The sequence below is a fragment of the Vulpes lagopus genome, chromosome 3, assembly GCF_018345385.1.
Source record: "Vulpes lagopus strain Blue_001 chromosome 3, ASM1834538v1, whole genome shotgun sequence".
Lineage (NCBI taxonomy): Eukaryota > Metazoa > Chordata > Mammalia > Carnivora > Canidae > Vulpes > Vulpes lagopus.
The window spans coordinates 147,994,641-148,014,848 of NC_054826.1; the positions used below are offsets into that span (position 1 = coordinate 147,994,641).

The 20,208-nt window shown below is 38.8% G+C and overlaps 1 protein-coding gene across 3 annotated transcripts in view; it reads right to left on the reverse strand.

The window, feature by feature from the left end:
- Positions 1–42: 42 nt before the first annotated feature.
- Positions 43–20,208, reverse strand: part of LRRC8B (leucine rich repeat containing 8 VRAC subunit B) — a 69,415-nt gene continuing 49,249 nt past the window's right edge. For all 3 annotated transcript variants that reach the window (XM_041749397.1, XM_041749395.1, XM_041749396.1), the window contains exons 3-5: positions 16,701–16,801; positions 13,042–15,206; positions 43–4,820 (exon numbers count right to left, since the gene is read on the reverse strand). In XM_041749397.1, coding sequence (XP_041605331.1) covers positions 4,548–4,820; positions 13,042–15,180 — 2,412 coding nt within the window. In that variant the 5' untranslated portion in view covers positions 15,181–15,206; positions 16,701–16,801 and the 3' untranslated portion in view covers positions 43–4,547. The remainder of the gene's footprint in view (positions 4,821–13,041; positions 15,207–16,700; positions 16,802–20,208) is intronic.

The window sequence follows — 20,208 nt, forward strand, 5'->3', positions numbered from 1 at the left end:
AACCATACAACAGCACAGGGACAAATCAGTACAGTCAACTTCTTCCAACATTTAATCTGTTTTTATTTGCCATTTGTTATAAAAATTGAATCTTTGTTTTACACAAAAGGTACTTTAAAACAGTAAAGGTTACCAAAAACCACTGAATCTCAGGCAAAGGGATTCACCACCAAAATGCAGATTTACATGGTAAACCTGAGGGCCAGAAATATTCAACTTACAAAAAAAAATCTTATGTTTTCTAATAATTCATTACCAGAAGCAAAACCCGGTTATGTACATGTTTCAAAATATGTGACAAAGATAAAATAACAAATGCCAGCTCTCACCGTGAAGCTAACCAAAGAAAATGTCTCTACCCAAGATTGGCCCATTATTTCACACAGAGTGAAACATTTGAGGAGCTTTAAAAATATTTAAACATAAATATTTAGGTTTACATACAACACGCATATGCACAAACATATCCATTCTAATTCTATGCCCCTTTATATTTTTTAAATTGCACCATCTCTGTTAGAGATAATATAGAACATGCAGGAGGCATTCATAATTTTTTTTTCTCAGCAGTGGTGTATTATACAAATCAAATGCAACACTTAAACATGAATTAAGTTCAACTGGAAGCTATCTCAACTCAGTACTTCAGCTCATATAGTCGGTGTTAACACTTTAGTGTTGATGAAATTGTTCATATTAAAATAAAAGTTGAGGAGAATGTTGTCCATTACCAAAGGTACTGAGCAGATAGTTCCCAGTGGATGTAAGAGTGATGGACCAGAAACAGGAAGAAACCAATTAAACAGGTCTGCAGGTTTTCACTGCTTTCACATTCAACTGAAGATAAGAAATAATTATATCCAGGACATTTTCCAACAGTCATGAGTTTATACCATTTCACGTATATAATGTCTTCATAATTCAAACGAGGATACAAAGTAGCTCCTCCCCCTCCCATCGGCCTTCCTCTTGTTTCCAGAAAGAAATGAACACAGATTTTGATGCGATATACAGTTCCTGGAAACAAAGTGGACTTACAGTTATATTCTCATGCTTTTGGTAGGGATGAGAAATCATGGAATCAATCAGCTCTAAATATTGCAGGGATGGGTAAAATGGAACTACTCAATTAGGCCTCATTAAAGGCCCTGGCTTCCCCCCAAATAAATACATGCTCAAGTATCACTGCGAGTCCTTTAGCACAAATCTATTCTGTTATATACAAGTGCTGACCAACTTTAAGGAGGTGAGTGAGTAGAGAGGGGAAGCAACATACCTATGCAGTTAGGATGATGCTAAGAGAATGTGAAGATGGAAGGAGCGTTTAATTGAAAACACAAGGAAATAAAGCTCTAAACCCACAGAATAACTGTTTGATTATTTTAATGGTTTCTGAACCCATCATTATGCAATATTCTACTTAAACATACAAAATTTGAATCATGAAACACAGGAAGAACAGAAACAAATATTGTCACTCTCAAACAATAATATTATGCAGATAACTCACTGCAGCTTACCACAGCACAGTAGTAAGCTTACCACACAAACTGAAGCCACGCCACAGCGCTGAGAGCCTACGGATCTCTATTTACCCTGTTTAACACAAACATTTGTTAAGTGATAGTGAAGTATGGTGACATCCAGGGAGAAAAATTAAGACTGAGGATGAAGAATGAAAACACAGTATCTGTGTGCCACACAGATGTATCCTAATGTAGGTTAGGGAGAGAACACCATACCTTACAGCAGTGCTCAAAACTGCCTATGGTGTGTGTGTCTCTATGTGTGCAAAAGCTCATCTGTGTGTGTCTGTGTGCGTATGCGATTAAAACGAACCTATGCCATTGCTAGCATAAGTCATCAACTTTGTTCTGAACAACATCCCCATGTATTTTTTTTTTTTTTTGGAAAATGAACTATGCATTCTTGGAAATGATATGCCAACTGAAGTGCATAATTGAATAAACTGCATTTTCCTCATTGAAAATCCTTTTAAACGGATATGAACACTTGCAAAATGAAGATCTGCTCCAACAATGCAGTAAAGGTGGCATCAAACACCACATTTTCAAATGTCAAGTGGTGGTCTCAGAGTTCATTGCATCGAGGCTATGTTATTTCAAAAGCTACCTAAACACTGGTGTGTAAGATTGAAGTAAAACAGAAATCTAAAGACTATGGCATCAAGGAATAAGATTTGTACCAGTAACTATACCCTAGTGTTTGGAAAGCAGCTTACAATATTCATTATTGATCCTGATGGTAAGTAATATGCTTCCAGAAATTGAGAGAAGCGATAAGGAAGATTTAGTTAATGACTTTTGCGGGTGAACACAACCAGTGTGCCTAGCCGTGGAGAAGTTCTAGTTTGTGAGAATGGCAGCAAATCTGAAATCTGTTTTGAAAACTCTTCTTTATGGAGGGGGGTGGAGTTTTTCAGAGAAACGATGGCTAATTATATGGCCACAAGCATTTAAATACCTCTCCACGCATTGTATTCCATATTCCAAAAACTTAAGATAAATCCTATCCAACACTGCAATCAGTACACATGACAATTTTATTGTGAAACATTAAAATGGCCATTAACTTACATTAAAAAAATGGAAATAACAAAAACCCTAGATATAGTCAGAATGTGTTTTCTAAAGTCCTAGAAGAAAGTTTCATCAGTTATGCCTGGGTCCCTGAGAACTTGAATGTTCTGACTAAAGGCAAGTTTTGGTAAGAATTAACATTTTTACACTGTTCTTTCTCCTTCAGAATAAAAATAATGTTTTAGGCAGCTTTTGGTGTTTACAGTTTTATAGCTCATATTATTCAATTTACATTTGACACAAGCAATTACTTTCTCTGAGTGTCAGTTCAGGGGTGTGTGGTAGGTGAGGGGAGCTACATTTTGCTATCATTTAAAGACTCACTTTCATCTTTCTGGGAGGGGCAGAGCAAGAAACAACATATCACACATCACAATTCCATGCTTACAGTATTCACCCATAATGTTTTCCAGTTTTGTCTAGATGCAGTTAATAGGTTACTTCATAGTTAACATCCAAAATGAGACAGGCATCATAATGCCTAGACCCATTAGAGAAAAACATGGTAAGAATGTACATTTCCGCAAAATGAATCCATTGATTTTATTCATTTTACAATATGCATGATAATAGAAGGCTAAACACAAAGCTCTTTATTAAAAAAAAGAGAGAGAGAGCAAAATGTATTCCAGGGAAGTTAGACAAAGGCATGAGATGAATTTCAGTTAAATGGATATACTTCTTTGTGAGCTTTGAGAATTCTTAAATATTGAATCGAGGTGGAGTGTTTTACATTATAATCATATCTAGAGATCATGCAGATTTTGAAGAAAAGTATTTTGCTTTAAGCCTTAATTTCTCCAAGTGTTTTTGAAATCAACTTTAAGGATTCAAATCTGTACCTCTCCCCTCCATCACAGTTTTTGAAGTAATTAATTGTACCCGTACAATAGCACAGCAACTAGGGAAGAGAGAGGTAGATGATGTGGCCATCCTCTTATAAGGAAACCCCCCAAATATTTTAGGGCAGAAACACAAGGCTTTTGTTATCCAAAAGTAATTAGTTGCAGAGTAGAAAAACATTCTGGAGCAGGATGCACACAAATATGCGACTCGAGAGCAGCCAAAACCAAGTATATTAACAGTGAATTCTTAAAGAAATGCATGTGTTCTCTGTACCTTACAAAAATTATTTTCACAGATTTTGAATCCAAGATTATGCTATGGAAAGTATATGTTTTACATTTAATAGAAAAATTATTAGCAAATAAAAAAGGCTCTGCTGATACGTCTGAATTAATTTTAGGAAATAGGAGTAATTTTCAGGATGCCCCGAGGGTGACCTGTCCTAAGTACACTGTTCTTTTCTATGGAAGGGCCAAAGGCAGGCACTTTTCTCAGGGTTCACCCTCGTTTGGGGGCTTTTGTTAGGATTCGCCATTGTTAAGAGAAAACAAGGTGAAGGAAGACTCGAGTGGTCTGGGACAGGAAATAAAATCAAGCCAAGAAGGAATTCTGTGAAGCACAATGTACACCCTGCCTAAAAATATTTAAGACCATAGATCAAAGACAGTGTTGAGTATACATCAAGGACATATTGATGAATTTATGGTCTAGGTGATAAATATCAAAACAGGAAGAAGCCAGTTAAAACAAGTGTGCAAATAAGTAAGTACTGGGGACTGGGGGAAGGACATGAAAGGATATCGCATCTTCAAGGTAAAAACCGCAAGGCGGAGATTCAGTAATTTCATGTCCCCCATGCCACCCTCGAAGAGTACGTCTCACATCTTAATAAGTTAAAGATCAGTTATTCACAAAACTTTAGTTCAGTGTTAACACTTTTTTACCTGTTTAATTTAGGGCTAGACACTTGAGTTGCTTTCGAGACATTGGGTTATAGTCAAGTCATAATTATTACCCATTTTTCATCTTTATAACTTAGGAAACTTTAGTTCTCGTTTAAAGCCCCGGGGGCACACTTTTAAAAATTCTTTTCTCTCTGGATCAGCATTTATCTAAGCACGTCTGCAAACGTTCTGTCACAGGGAGAGGAAGAGTGTTGAGCAAGTTCTCCTCTACAATCAGACAGCTCCGCTTTAGGGACGGACAGCCTTCCAGTTCAGGAGGAAGTGTTTCCAGGTAATTACCAATGAGCTCCAGATGAGTAAGGTTCGACAGCTCACCCACGTGAGGGGATAAACTCATCAGGCTATTTTTCCCCAAAAGTAAACACTGCAGCTTTTTGCACTGAAACAGCCCATCTGGTAGCATCTCAATCTGGAAAGGGGAAAAGAAAGCAGTCAGTGAAACTGGTTTTCTATGGCCTACGACAATGCATTTACTTATTTATACCCCTACCTTTTCCCACAGACACTTCTGATCATTTACAGGAATACGGAGAACAATGATGATAAATGTGAAGGGGATGGAAAAGAAAAAGGAAACCTAAGAATGTCCTGACTTGACGTGGGTACTGATGCCCCCAAGCACCCCTAAACTCTTGTTGTATACGTGGGTGGGTAAAAGATTTGATTCAGGGCATTCCAACAAGCAATTCTCAAACACAACCTAATTAGTCACCTACTCATTGCCCCTAGGATAAAAAGCAGCAACAACAGTATTTTACGAAAATCGTAATTATTCTTGAGGCTGAGGATCAGAAGTAAATTGTTCTCAAGAGTCCTCATAAAGAGTTACTGTGTAGTGTAATGAGAAATATCCTCAAAAACATTGTGAGTACAGACACAAGGCTATTTCTAAGGGTTTCTTTTCATTCTATGAAAAGAAAAAATTCGACAGAAGCACAGACAAGAAGATATGATCATATAGACGCACACATTTCATTTCCCTCTACATATGCACTTCTGTGAGTATTTACCCTTCTTCCTGCCCTCTGGCAGTTTCAATTAAATCATGTATCACAGAGAAATAATTTAAAATATGATAAATAGCCTGAAATTAGGTCAACTCCTCCAGCTGCTCAAAGGAGCTGCTCCCCCATGTGGTCGGTCGGTTGCCCGTGAATTTCTAAGCGAGCCACAGTGCATCTGTGAAAGTTGATTGGAAAAGACATCCACGGAAGAGCTGAGAGCCAGCATCCTCAACTCTTGTCATGCCACTGAGAGGGGAGTTTGTACTGGGCAGTGCTGGACAGCGTGCAGGCCGATCTATAATGCGGCACAGAGGGTATCTTTGCAACTGTGAAATAGTGCAGGCTTCTTGGTTCAGGATGGGGCTTTGTTAGACACAGGGATGAAAGGGGCACTCAAGAGCTCAGCCTGCACCTCTGATGGGCTAACACAGTCCCACTGAGCCAGCTCTCTGCTGGAATTTCCAGGGCCATCCAGAACTATTCCTCAAAGATAGACATTATACAAACTAAAAAATAGTCAAACTGCATTCAGGAGTGCTCATTATATTTGAAATTCCTCTCTCTTCCATCGTCCACACATACACTCGGTATGGCTATCCTTGGAAATAAATCAAATGATCACCATTGCTAAGTATGGCATTCAATAAAGCTCCTCCTTGTACACCAAAATACTGGGTAGGAGCAAAGGAAAAGTATTGATCCTTCTATTTCGTTCCCTTCTCGAGTGCAGATACAAAACCATAACTATGTAGATTTCGATATGGAGCCATGGCAGAGAGATAAGAGAACAGGAGAAATGTAACCCCTTTCTCATGCAACCTCTTCTGGTCATACGCCTGCAGCTCAGAAGTACAGTCAGTGACGTACAAGTAGAGTAAATAATCCATCCTGTGCAACCCAAGCTCAACCCTGAGAGTGCCTATTAGTGTCTAAGCAATGACTCGGGGAGGCCAGTTGAGAAAAAGAGGGTAGGCTTGGCTCATCTTGATTCAGTAAATGCAGACAGACAGCCTCCTTTCGTGCCAGGCTCCCAGCTAGGTGTTGAGGATAAAGTGCTGATAGACAGATGGGTCTTCGAGAACCATGGTCTAATGCAGGGTTTCTCGACCTTGGCACTGTTGAAATTTTGGGTGAGATCATTCCTTTTGTGGGGGGCCCTGTGTATTGTAGACTGTTTGGCAGCATCCCTGGCCTCTGCCTTCTAGATGCCAGTGCTATGCCTCTTCTCAGCTGTGATAAACATGTCTCCAGACAAATGTCTCTTGGGAGGCAAAAGTGCCCCCATTTGAGCGGCACTGGCGCACTGAGAAATACTAAACAATTAAATCAATAATTAGTCTGTCATGGGCGCTGGGAAGGAGGGACAGTAGCAGGGACTGACTGTAGCAGGGACTGCTCCATCTCCTTACTTCAGATAGCCTCCAGATGCCCAGCAAGGACCTTGCTTAATTGGACTCCTTTCCAACTGGGTGAAAACCCAGAAGCCCTTGCCATCACTCTCCTGTCTATCAACACTACCATGTGTTCACCAAACTTCTTTCAAATTTCCAAAGTTGGGATTTTAGCAACTTCTCAGCCCCCTAAGACAGGAGAGGGGTTTCATGAGGCAAGGGGAGCAAGCCCCCAGGGTCCCTCAGCTGTGCTGCTGTCATGAAAGTGAGTCAAGGGCTGTGCTCAGTGGTTCTACTTCCTGAGTGCCAAGTGTCCATCTCAGGGACTTTCTTTCAGAGTCAGCACCCAGCTGAGGCACAAAACCTTTCTTCACCTGCCTGAATTCAATTATGTTAAAGAAGGCTGGGGAACTGTGGTAGGGATGTAAGATTTTCCTTCAATTCAGCATTTCTATTCTGAAAAATCTACTTAAACCTTTAAAAATAGTTTACCCTGAAGCTATATTACAAGAATATCAAAAACATTTTGCCCAGGCTGATACATTTAATAAAATTTTAGATAGCATTTATTTATTCTGAATTAATTTAACATGCTTTTTCTTAGACAATATGATATACACCCCCCAAAAAGGAAAAAATGACCCTAATGGACTACTGATTTATTTTTTAAAAATCAAAAGAAATGTTTGCAGACTATCAAGGAGTTGATACACTTCATATGCAGAATGATTTTACAGAATAAATTATAAGTTATACATACAACAAGCTATCAAACTGAAAAAAAGAGAGAAACTAATGCTACATCCTAGAATTCTCTGACAACAAAATATCTTGAACAAATTGTAGTAAAGCCCCCAGAACATCTAAGGAAGGATGGTCCTCTTCCTATATGTATTGCTGACATCTGATAATGAAATACTCCTGTTTCCAGAGGCTGAGACCTTGCTTCAGAATCTGTCTCAATGTCAGATTTCCCTTTTTTCCTAGCTGTTGAACACATCATCTCAGTACATGCTAAGCAAATCCATAAAAGCCATTCATTTCAGGAAACAAAAATGAATATTTCCATTTCTAAGTAGTAGTAGTGATGTCAAAAACAAGCTCCATCACATAAATGATCTTTAGAAGGAATTTCTACTTCCAGCTAGAAGTCTTTGAGTCAATAAAAGAAACACATTAAATGCACAAATGTAGAAGTTGGAAGACCTAGGTGTAAATTGGAATGGTTTTTAAGATTTGAGTGAAACTATTAAGTCCTCCCCCTTTCCTATGCTTCTCCATCACATTCGATACCATCATAATCGAATTACACTTTGGTACTGGCATAGAGAGGCTTCCTCCTCCTCTCCCGTCTCCCACGTCCATCCACACACACCACTGCTTCCCGCATAACAGCATTTGCCTTGACGCATCTGAGATGCAGTAGAGGGAGTGCCAGAGTGGGAGTCGGATCACTTGGGTTCCATCCCAGATTCATGCCAGGAAGCTTCAGACTTCAGGCAAATCACTCTGAGCATCAGTGTCAGTATCAGTATGAAGGCAGTTACTAGAGCAGAGGTTGGAAAAGTTTTTCTCTAAATGTGTAGGATAGTAATTATTTTAGGCTTTGTGGGTTAAGAAGTAAAACTGGAAATATTATGTAGGTACTTATACAATTAAGAGAGAAAAAATTTCCTACATTTTTAAATGAGGAAATTCAAAATATAATAATGGTTGAGTATAATTTTTTTATAATATAGGCTCACGAATGAGAACAATGGAATTTAGTCATGGATCCTGAGATTTGAATTTCATAGAGTTTTCATGTGAGACAGAATGTTATTTAAACATTTTTTTCCTTAATCATTAAAAAATTTAGAAGATCATTCTTAGGTCGGGGCTGTATAAAAATTTTAAAAACATTCTTAGCTCAGGCCCTGGGTGGGATCAGGCTGCAGTTTGCTGACTTGATTGCCCGTGGTGTTCCTTTCAGATGTAAATCTTTAGATCTTGTTTTGAATTTATAGTCCTACTTCAAAATCATAACTGATTAAACTTTTTAAAGGGGTTTTATTTCTTGATTGTAATCTCCCAACCCTTCTAAATGGGTTACAATTAGAGCGTCCTTTGAAGGTACCAGTTCATGCTAAGTATCACTTTCAAGCTCAAGTCTGACCCCAGCTACTGTCTAGTGAACTCAAATCTGAACTTGACTGGCAGTCTTCAAGGCATTCTCCATTCCGACCCACCTTCTAAATGCTCTCATCTCTTATTACATCTGGGTATGCTTGTTGCAATCCTCTGCACATGTCCTCTATCCTTCTACATTTCCAAAACCCCCAGAGTCTTAGGAACACTCCTCTCAAGAGTTACTATAAAAAAAAAGAACATTTTGGGTGCCTGGCTGGCTCAGTCAGTAGAGCATATGACTCCTGATCTTGGGGTTGTACATTTGGGCCCCACACTGGGTGTAGAGATTACTTAAAAATATAATCTTTAAAAAAAAAAAAAGAACATCTTGCTCAAATCTATTTGGCAAACATTGCATATCATACCCCCCTCTTGGAGAAGCACAATGCATATTCAAATACTAAAGGCTCTAAGGAATCCTGCAGCAAAAACTATGATAAAAATAAATGTTTAGGGGGGCACACCGTCTTTGGCTCAGGTGGTGATCCCGGGGTCTTGGGATCAAATACTGCATCAGGCTCCCCACAGGGAGCCTGCTTCTCCCTCTCCTATGTCTCTGCCTCTCTCTGTCATGAATAAATAAATAATCTTTTAAAAAAGTTAAAAAATAAATGTTTAGTGTTTTGTGTGATAACATCTATTACTACCCTGTGGAAGAAACTCTAGAGTGCCCTCTGTGAATGTCTGTCATTTGGGGGATGCCCACTATCTTCAATGTTTGGAGAATTTCCTACCTTATCTTGGTGGTGGGACTCTTGGTGGGAAGCAGAGTCCACTTCCCATTGGAGGAACTGACAACATCAGATTCCAGTCTTCCCAGATCCCCTTACAGCTTGAATGTGGGGTGGGTGTTCATAAGCTCTGCCAATCAGGTGCTCAGACTTGGACTTTAAATTGGGGCTAGTGTCATAAAGCAGCAGAAACCATGAAGAACTTATTTTATAGGAGGGCAAGGGCTGCAGTAGCAGGAGTATCCAATTTTCAGGGGAAGCACTGTGCCCCTGATGGTCAATGGCAGGATACCCTCACCATTTTGTTTTTTGTGCTATGACTTTCACCTTTTGGTTATCTAACTTTACGCTTGTTTTCTAAGCTTGATTCTGCAGGATTTTCCGTGATAATGAGACACAACATCCTGTCAATGAATGTCTCTTCTCCTTAACCACAGAGAGCGTTTGTTGCATCCATCCATGAACCTAGTATACTGCCCAACTCTTTAGAAGAGTATTTTAAAAGCTCTCCTTTCAAACAGGAGGGTATTATACTGAGTGAAATAAGTCAATCGGAGAAGGACAAACATTATATGATCTCATTCATTTGGGGAATATAAAAAATAGTGAAAGGGAATAAAGGGGAAAGGAGAAAAAATGAGTGGGAAGTATCAGAAAGGGAGACAGAACATGAAAGACTCCTAACTCTGGGAAACGAACTAGGGGTGGTGGAAGGGGAGGTGGGCAGGGGGTGGGGGTGACTGGGTGACAGGCACTGAGGTGGGCACTTGACAGGATGAACACTGGGTGTTATTCTATATGTTGGCAAATTGAACACCAATAAAAAACAAATTTATAAAAAAATATAAAATAATAAAAAAATAAAAGCTCTCCTTTCAGGAAGCTTTACCATGTTTTATTCAAAATGGATGAATCAACTCACATTTTTTAGTATATGCGTATCTAAATATTTACACATCCAATTTCATGTTTTATTTTCTAATTAAAAAAATATTTTGGTCTATCTCATAGAATCTTAAGAATTTCAAAGTTAGAAGGAACCCTGAAACTGAAACTTGAATCCTTGATTCCCTTTAACAACACTCCTACCAAGTGGTTGACAATCTATATCCAGACAGTTTAATTAATAAGAAATCACTTGACCCTTCTCAAAGGTTTAATTTTGAGGCAGCTTTTTGGGAAATATGGGAAATCTTTCCCTTGCTTGTCCTGGTTCTAAGATTCATGGTTACCTGCAAGAAGATTAAGTCTTCCAAATATTTAAAGACCAGTATTGTGAACTATTCTTTTTCTCTTCCTTTCCCAATACTTCCCATCTTTAGGTTAACTATTCCACCGGAGAACTTTTCATCTCTCTGGCTGCTGTCTTCTGAGTGAGTTCCACTTTCTCCATATCCTGATTAAATAAGTCTCTTCACAGTTCTGAGGAGAGTGTTCTTCACCCATTCAAAGGTCCTTGTTATGGCTCTGGGATGCTTGGCAACTGCTGGTTATCAGACTTCTGAGACAACTCAGGCTAAGATATCATTCTACTTTGGCCATAAACTGCCTTCAGAAGAGGACTTTTCATGTGTGCCAAATATCCTCCCTTACTCAAGATAAACTGTGTCTGATACTTACACCTAGTTTTCCTTTTAGACACAGTCAAGATGTCAATAAACTTAGTGTCAAAAGTACAAATGGTCTTAAGGTTTTATTAAATCAAACCAGAAAAACACATTAACTTATTAATTAACATACATTTAAATAATTCATGGCCAGCTAATAATTTAATCAGCTGCAACTTTCAAAAATTCATGTAGTGACATAACCATATAATAACTTAGTGGAACCAATGCCTTTCAATATAATTCTTTATACTTTTTATTACTGACTTAACAATGGGAAAATATAACCTAAATATTAGTATTAATCAACTGCATAAATAAACAACACTAATGAAAAATCTCTAGACCTATAGTTTTCAAAGTATGGTCATCACAGCACCAGCGTAATTTTCACCTGGGATTTTTTAGAACTGCCAACTCTTGGATCCTACACCAGACTGACTAAATTGAAGACTCGGGGAGTGGGGTCCAGCAATCTGTGTTTTAACAAGCCCTTTGGGTAATTCTTATGAACGCTGCTAATCTAACTCAACCCTCAAGGAGTTTTACAGCCTCATAATTCTTTAAGACCCAAAGATTTCGCATTTATCTTAGAATGGGTTCTAGCCTTTTAATATGTGAGTCAGGTCTTAGGGTTCAAAAAATCAGCACGAATTTTGCTCTCATTCCCCAACTTTCTGGTGTTTTCCCAACAATTCATGGTTTTTGAAAATAATGTCTGGTGATTAATATGTTCATTAGCCAACACCATGTTCATAGTCACATTTAGAATGAAATTTGACTTACAAAAAGTCTAGGAGATAATACACTTTGGGGGGCAGGGTAGAAGAAAACAGCCCCCATTTTCTACTACAGGAAGATCACTTTCATTTTTTGGCAGACTTGATTTCTGAAAGATTTTTTTTCTTCTTCTCATATGGACATTACCATCACTCTCTTGTCCTTTTGGCTAGCATGATTTTTTTTTTCTTTTCCCTCCTGCTTCACATTTTAACCTAGGAAACTACTCATTTGTTTCTTTTTTCTTGTTTCAGTGAAGTCAAGTTTTCCTTAACTTGGCTTTACTGTTGCAAATTATGGTTCATTTTTAAAGTATGGATGCTGGAAAAAGCTTCTAAGAAGCCCTAGTGTTGCATTATAGAACCAGGCCTTTCATTTTGAATCGTCTTTCTAGACATGCATGTAGATTTCAAGTCTCTTTTACTGCATCACAAAAAAGATTTATGAATAATTCATGATCCCAGTATTTTTAACAAAAAGTTCTTCTCCTATGACAGATTTGGAAAGCTAAAAACTTTTATGAAGCTTTCTAACTACTTAAGATCTTTCCAAAATGAAAAGTAAGCTCTGTTATAACTAATTAGTCTAAAATACTTCAATTGCGATGTTTATGTAAAAAAAAAAAAAATGGGGAAAGAGAATAAAGAGAACATTCATTGAGCAATTATTATGTGCCAGGAACTATGCCCAGCACTTATATTTTTCTCATAAAATCTCCATGACAAAAAAAAAAAAAAAAATCTCCATGACAGCTTGTAAGTCAGATTAAAAACTGATACTCGGTATTTTGGTAATTTACTCACAGTCACATATCTAGTAAGTGGGAGTCAGGCCAGGCCCGATGATGCTTAGTTTGCCCCTAAGTCCATTTTCTTTACCCACTTTATACACTGCAACAGCAGATACTCAGAAGACTGGCTAAACAAAGGGAGGAATGGATTTACTTACATTGTTGTTGGTCACAGCAAAGTACTGCAAATTACTCAGATACTGGATTTCTTCTGGAATGAAGGTCAGGTGGTTATAGCTTAGATCCAAATAATGTAGTTTGGTGCATAGGAAAAGCTGCAGGGGCAGATTCTCAATATTATTATGGTTCAAAGAGAGCTGCTCTAGATTAGATAGTGCCCCAATCTGGGCAGGAATATAAGCAATGTTATTGTGCCACAGCTTTAAGCAGGAAAGATTCTGGAGATGCTGAAAGCTAATGATCTCTTCTACAGTTTTCAGGTTATTCTCTTTTAGGTCTAACTCATGCAAATTGTTGAGGCTGAAAATAGAGTGTGGGATGCGTTCCAGGTCACAGCTGATCAGCTCGAGGCTCTTCAGATTGACCATCTTTTTCAAGTTGTTCAACACAACCAGCTTGCTTCCCTCGTTATCGAGGGCCAGCTTCTGCAGAGAAGGCAGGAGGTCTGTAATGACCTGTGGGATCCGGGAGAGGCTGCTCTTCAGGTAGAGGGTCCGCAGGTTTTTCAAGTCCTGGAAGCCCTCCAGCTGCATGGTACTCAGCTGTTCCGGAAGAACACAGCCCGACAGATAAAGTTCCTTGAGATTCTTCAGGTGAAATACCCAGCGTGGGATCTTCCCCATTTCGGTGAATTTCAGGCGGAGGATTTTGAGGTTCTCCTCCAGGAAGCCCAGCGCTGGATGGTCCACCACCAGGGACGAGTGGTACACGTGAAGCTCCCTGAGGTTGACCAGCTGCGAGACCGCAGAGGGCAGCTTGACCTCAGGGATCAGCTCCAGGCTCAGCACTTCGATTTCTGTCAGCTCAAAGACGTTGTCCGGAAGACCGTTTAGCATAAAAAGATGCAGCTCTATCTTGTCCTGTGAGTTTTTCACAAGCTTACTCTTCAGCTTCTCAACTGTCCATTCGTTGTTGAGGTTGATCTGTTTCAGCTTGTTCTCGCTGACCTCCGACAGGAATATGGAGAAGCGTTTGGAATAAAGAGGATCGTACTGATCGGCCAGATGGAGGATGAAGGCGAAGTCGTTCTTCACGTCGGGGATATCGCTATAGTTGCTTTTCTCTCTCAACGCCTCAAAGGAATATTGCTTCAGAGAACTCCTCAGCATCCACCATAAGCTGTAGGAGGAGGTGAGACCATAGAGTATAACCAAAATGACATAAAACGAAGCCAGGACCTTAAATATTTCTGCCAAGGAGTAGACACACTGGTAGCGCTTGTAGCCTGTGAAAGCTTGCACATCAACCGAACAGTCGATTTCAAGACTGATGTAGGTTAGAAAATACGGAACGTAAGTTATGATGAGGACAAACAAAATGACTTTCACTATGATCTGCTTCAGATACACTCTATAAATGATGTCCTTCTGCTCCACGTGCAGGCGGAACCTTTTCACTTTTTCAAAGATGGCTTTGGCCTGTTCACCCTCCTTCTTGTCCAGGACGCTAGATGTTGGGCTTTCTATGCCAGCTGACTCCAAGCCAGGCTGTGGGTAGGGCAATGACTGCTTGTTGGAATCGACGTCGGCTGAGCACCCTGAGGACGACAGCAGAACCTTGGACTTGGAGAATGTCAGGGGCCTCACTGATTGCTCGGCCACCGTTTCGGACAGGGCCCGGGTGGTCCACGGGGAATCGAAGCACTTGTGAAGGATGGCCACAAAATGCTCGAGCCGAGAACTGGTACTGGGATAGTGTAGCCAGAAGTTGCTACAGGCTGCAAAGATGAGCGTGTGCAAGAGCACCAGGTAGGGGAAAAACTTGGCGAACCAATGGAGCTGTTTCTCATAACAGACGGCGTCAATGTAGGAGTACTGCTGTCGGTGGAGGTCGTTCTGGATTCTGAGGGGGAGCGGAAGCGGTGTCCCGGGATCAGAGGACATGTTTGCGCTGGCTCTCAGGATGTCCCAAGGCACGGCACAGTGATTGTCATATTCCACCTTACATGGAAGACAGCACAGAACCCTGCTCTGTGTGAGCTGGAGAGCTCCGGCCAGCACAGCCACCAGCAGCATGATCAGGGTAATGTAATACCAGAAGACGTCCCACCATGGTTTTAGGATGTGATAAGATGACTGGGCGTCTGCTAAACATTTCAGCTCTGTTAGTGTAATCATGACTTTCCCTTATAGGAGTACAGAAACTGGAAGAGGAAAATAAAAGAAAAGCCATTGATGCAAGTATCCAAAATAAGCATTTAACTCTAATGGCTTGTACGTCCCGAGTGGGATTTAGCTCAGGGACAAAACCTGGCAGAGGCAGAGCCAATTGGACAATACAAACATCTTCTGGTTTCATTTGAAAACTTCAGCCATCCCAGCTGTGCACTATGAAGTACTTCAGCTGAGAGACCATTTGGTGGTAGCCAGACTGGATCTATAAAGGTGTTTGGGGCAGATTGTGAAGCAACTATCTAGTTTCCTCCTGGATCTTGACTATCCTCTGCCAAGCTATTAAAAACTAGAAGCCATGTTTTCTTCAATCAACGTTATGAAAACTTATCCTTATGCTACTTATTTCTTAGGGCCACATTTTATACCTTGCAAATGGTCTGAATAAGTGCTTTTCCACACCCCACCCCACGTCTGGGTGCACCAGTTATAGCTCCAGAGTTGTGTTTCAACTACTATCGGGAGCGACTCTTGAGCAAGCACTGCTTTGTAGAATTATCCTTTAGGATTATAGGGATCTATCAGTTCTATGTTCAAAACCAACTGTGAGTTAATGCATTATCTCCTTTCCCCCCAAGCTCTTGCTTTATAACTTAAGTTCATGGCCAACTCAGAGATTTAAAAGTTGACAAAACAACAGTAGTGGCTTAAAAAGGGATAGTGAAGAAAAACCCAATTAGAACATTGCTCTATGGGGGACTCTCTCATGATTACTGTTTTGATGGCAAAGTACTAATAGGATAAATTATTGAGGGTATACTCTATTATTAAATTATTTTTACCTTCAAAAAACAAGAGGTAGATTTTGCATTTTTTCATATTAAAAAGTATCCAGACAGTGCTCCTTACAGCAATGATTTATGTAATGTTCAACCTTACATAAATCAATTGTTTAAAAGACTGCTAATGAGTAAAACCCAGACCACCCAGAAGACAAACAAAAGGGAATATTTGGATCTAATAACATATCTGTTAAGAAAGAAGAAAGAAAATCACAATAATATTGTGTTTTAATGGATAAAGAGAATGAACTCAGATCATCTCTAAGGCTCTGCTACCTTACAGCTTATGGCTGTATTTGTCCTCTTAAAGGTCCTGAGAGGGATCCCTGGGTGGCGCAGAGGTTTGGCGCCTGCCTTTGGCCCGGGGCGCGATCCTGGAGACCCGGGATCGAATCCCACGTCGGGCTCCCGGTGCATGGAGCCCGCTTCTCCCTCTGCCTATGTCTCTGCTTCTCTCTCTCTCACTGTGTGCCTATCATAAATAAATAAAATTAAAAAATAAATAAATAAATAAAGGTCCTGAGAGTTAAATTCTTTTAAGACATACAACTGAAATTGCAGAAGAATGTAAACACAAATGGCCCCAACCATGACAAGGGTATTTGACAGAGAGCGAATATTTATTCAACATAGAACACAAGTCAACATTGACCAAAATCATGTACTTTAAATATTTATACTCACTGGATGAAAAAAATGAATCCAATAAGTTGACTGTGCTTCAATCGGGAGGCCGACACCTTTTGAAATTTCTTAGACACACCATCTCTGTGTTTGTCTTCATTCTGTGAGAAAGCATAGATATCTTATAATAGCTGTGGTATTTTAAACAAAAATGGAGATACTGTCTCCAGAGACCCTCTTCCCATCATAAGACATGATACGGCAAATAGATTTTCATAGATCAGTTTACTTTTCACACTGGAGGACATTTTGGCAAAGCTGTATATACAAGACCCCACCCATATATGAGATCATACTCAGCCCCTGAACTCCCTTAAATTACAGAGAACTTCTACAGAAACTTTGATGTTAATATATTTTAAAATGCCATATTTACAACACTTAGATGAACACTTAACTTTTCCAAGCAGCCTACATATGTTAATTTCTCTCATTCAGTCCTCATACACAGTTGGTCTTATTTGCATTTATCAGATGGCCTGTCAAATCATGTAATTTCTGCATCCTAATTTAAAACCACACATCTCTCTAAAGAAGATTTAGTGCTCTTCAAATTTAGCCTGATTTCATTAGAAATAGTCACAAGTTAATAACTTTTAAAGACACAGCTCAGAAATATGGCTGTAATTCTCTGAAATTATGATATTACTAAATGTAGCTTCCCTTTATATTAGCTTTTTTTTTTAACCTAGTAGGTTAATAGAAGCCATTCTTAGCATCTACTTCAAGCAATCACTTGTAATAATTTAAACTGCATATATATTGATCAGTTTGAAACAAGGGAACATTCTAAAACATACAAAAAAACTTTAACTTGGCATGGAAATTGTGTTTTGTAGTGCCTATGCACCTCTGAAAGGTTGCTGGGAATGTTGATATATTTGCCCTGAAGATACAATCTTTTTTTGGTTTATTAAGTACTTGAAATCCAGCTCAATGTACTAACCCCAAATTGTATTTAAGATGGTTTTAGTAATACTCTTGTGACCTTGTCATTTTCAAAGATCATAAAGTTGGGCATGTCTGAAATTTACTTTGGATTTACCAATCCATGTGCAAAAAAGCCTGCTTAATAACTACTATCCAGTGTCAAATTATTTTGCAGGCCAGAAAGCACAGTTAGTGTGTATGACAATCTAGCCGTGTACTAATCCATACTTACTTAGCACTGCTAGAGTAGGAGTTTCTCATTCACAGTTTGCTTTTAAAAGGCTTACACCATATGATACACAACTGCATTTATGTGCAGCAAGTATGATAAAGATATTTAAGGTGTGGAACATTTTACATATTCTTCCATTGTATTGCATCTACAACGTACCAGGAAAGAATTTATTGCATAATTCCAGAATGCTGCTCAGCCATCCTGATATTTCTTGTAAAATACAGTTTCTTTTAAACATTGCAAACACATTTCCTACTTTAAACACAGTATTTCTATCAAAGAAGAGTCACAAACCTTCAACTACAGCAATATTTTAAAACACAAATTTTCATATAATATGAGAAACTATTATAACTAATATGCTAAGAGAACCACAGCTAATGACAGGTTTACCATATTTATACTAACTGAAATTATTTATAAAGAACTTTTCCTGTTTACCTTTTTAAGAATTATAAACTTTCCATCTAATCACCTAATTCAGATTTCCATTGAGGAATTCCTTGCCAATAAGAGAACATATAAAAATATACTATTTATAATCTAATATCTGATTTCCTACTTTAAAAGTACTTCAATTTACATTAATTTGTTTCATATAATAAACCATTAGGCAAATATTTTTATTCTACACATTTTAAAATATGGAAAATAAAGCAGGCCCAAAGGAGCTATCCTGTCCAAGGTGACAAAACTGTCAAGAAATAGCTGCACTTAGAACCTAGGTCCTCAGATTCAAATCTCAAACCTTGTATACGGCTGACCACGCTGTCTCATTAAATCCAACTAACTATGCCACTCAGTTCTTTTAAAGGCTAAAGAGAAAGCTGAGTATTTATCTCTTTTCCCTAACTGCAATGGAATACATATTTTGTCCCCCCCCCCTTTTTTTTTAAAAGATTTTACTTATTCATGAGACACAGAGAGAGAGAGAGAGAGGCAGAGACACACAGGCAGAGGGAGAAGCAGGCTCCATGCAGGGAGCCCAACGTAGGACTCGATCCGGGTCTCCAGGATCACGCCCTGGGCTGCAGGCAGCGGTAAACTGCTGAGCCACCTGGGCTCCCCTATTTTGTCCCTCTTAAAATACATATGTTGAAATCCTAACTCCCAATGTGAGAATGTTAGGAAGTAGAGCCTCAGATCATGAAAGTGGAGCTCTCATGAATGGGATTAGTACCCTTATAAAAGGGATTCCAGAGGGCTCTCTTGCCCCTTCCATCATGTGAAGATACAGCAAGAAGGTGGCTGTTTATAAACTAGGAAGTGAGCTCTCATTTAGAATCTGCCCATGCCTTGATCTTGAACTTCTCAGCCTCCAGGAACTGTGAGAAATAAATGTCTGCTATTTAAGTCACCAAGGCTGTGGCAGTTTGTTAAAGCAGCCTGAACAGACTTAAGACATCAACTTACCCCAACAACTGCATTGTAACTGGGTTCTATTTTAATCTTTTGAAAAACAAGGATGCAAATATACAATCTTTACAATGTCCCCTATAACATATTATATAGTCTACTTTTGCAGCTAAACTTTTTCTACCAAACATTTTCCACTGAACTAAGACTTATAAATATATAGCATCCGGACTTAAAGATGTATGAAGAATCTTAAGCATTCCTACATAAAAAATGATGTTAATTTTTCTAATTGAAGTGTTTAACTCAAGAGCTAGAGCATAGTTATCCTTTGTCATTACAATATTTAATACTGTTTATGTATCCAGGAAATTTTTTCCAGACCATATTTTTGCAAGCAACGAGAATTCAATCTAAATCAGATCTCTATTTCTAATATACAAATCCACTAAATCAGTTCAAAGAAACAACGTTAAGAGTAAAGGATTTTATGGTTCTAATCCCATTCCTTCAGCTTTTAAACCACATTAAAAAATCATAAAAGCTTTTGAAAGCACATGAATTCATTTGACAATCTCACCCCAAAGCCTCTAGGATTGAAACAAGAACACTCAAGTTAGGCATCTTTACTTCCCACTAGTCCCTATTTTACTTTGAAAGCATTTCCAAAATAACCAGTGAAAAAATAAACAAATGATGGTCAGATGGTATTTAGAGTCATTCTATGCAGAGAACTGGACACTACTTCAAAGATGTCTATCTCTGACCCCAGGCAGGGATATAACCAAACAATTCAAAATGGGGTTTCTCTATGCTTTCACTCCAAATTGATTTAGAAATTGCCTTATATCCCTTCAAAATGTTTAGTACTACTCATCAAAAGATATTTTCCTGGGTCTAACATATACCCAAATGAAGTTTAAATTCACCTCTTTAAGTTCTCTCTCTGGGAAATAGTGTCAGTACCCTTGATTAATTTGCTCATTT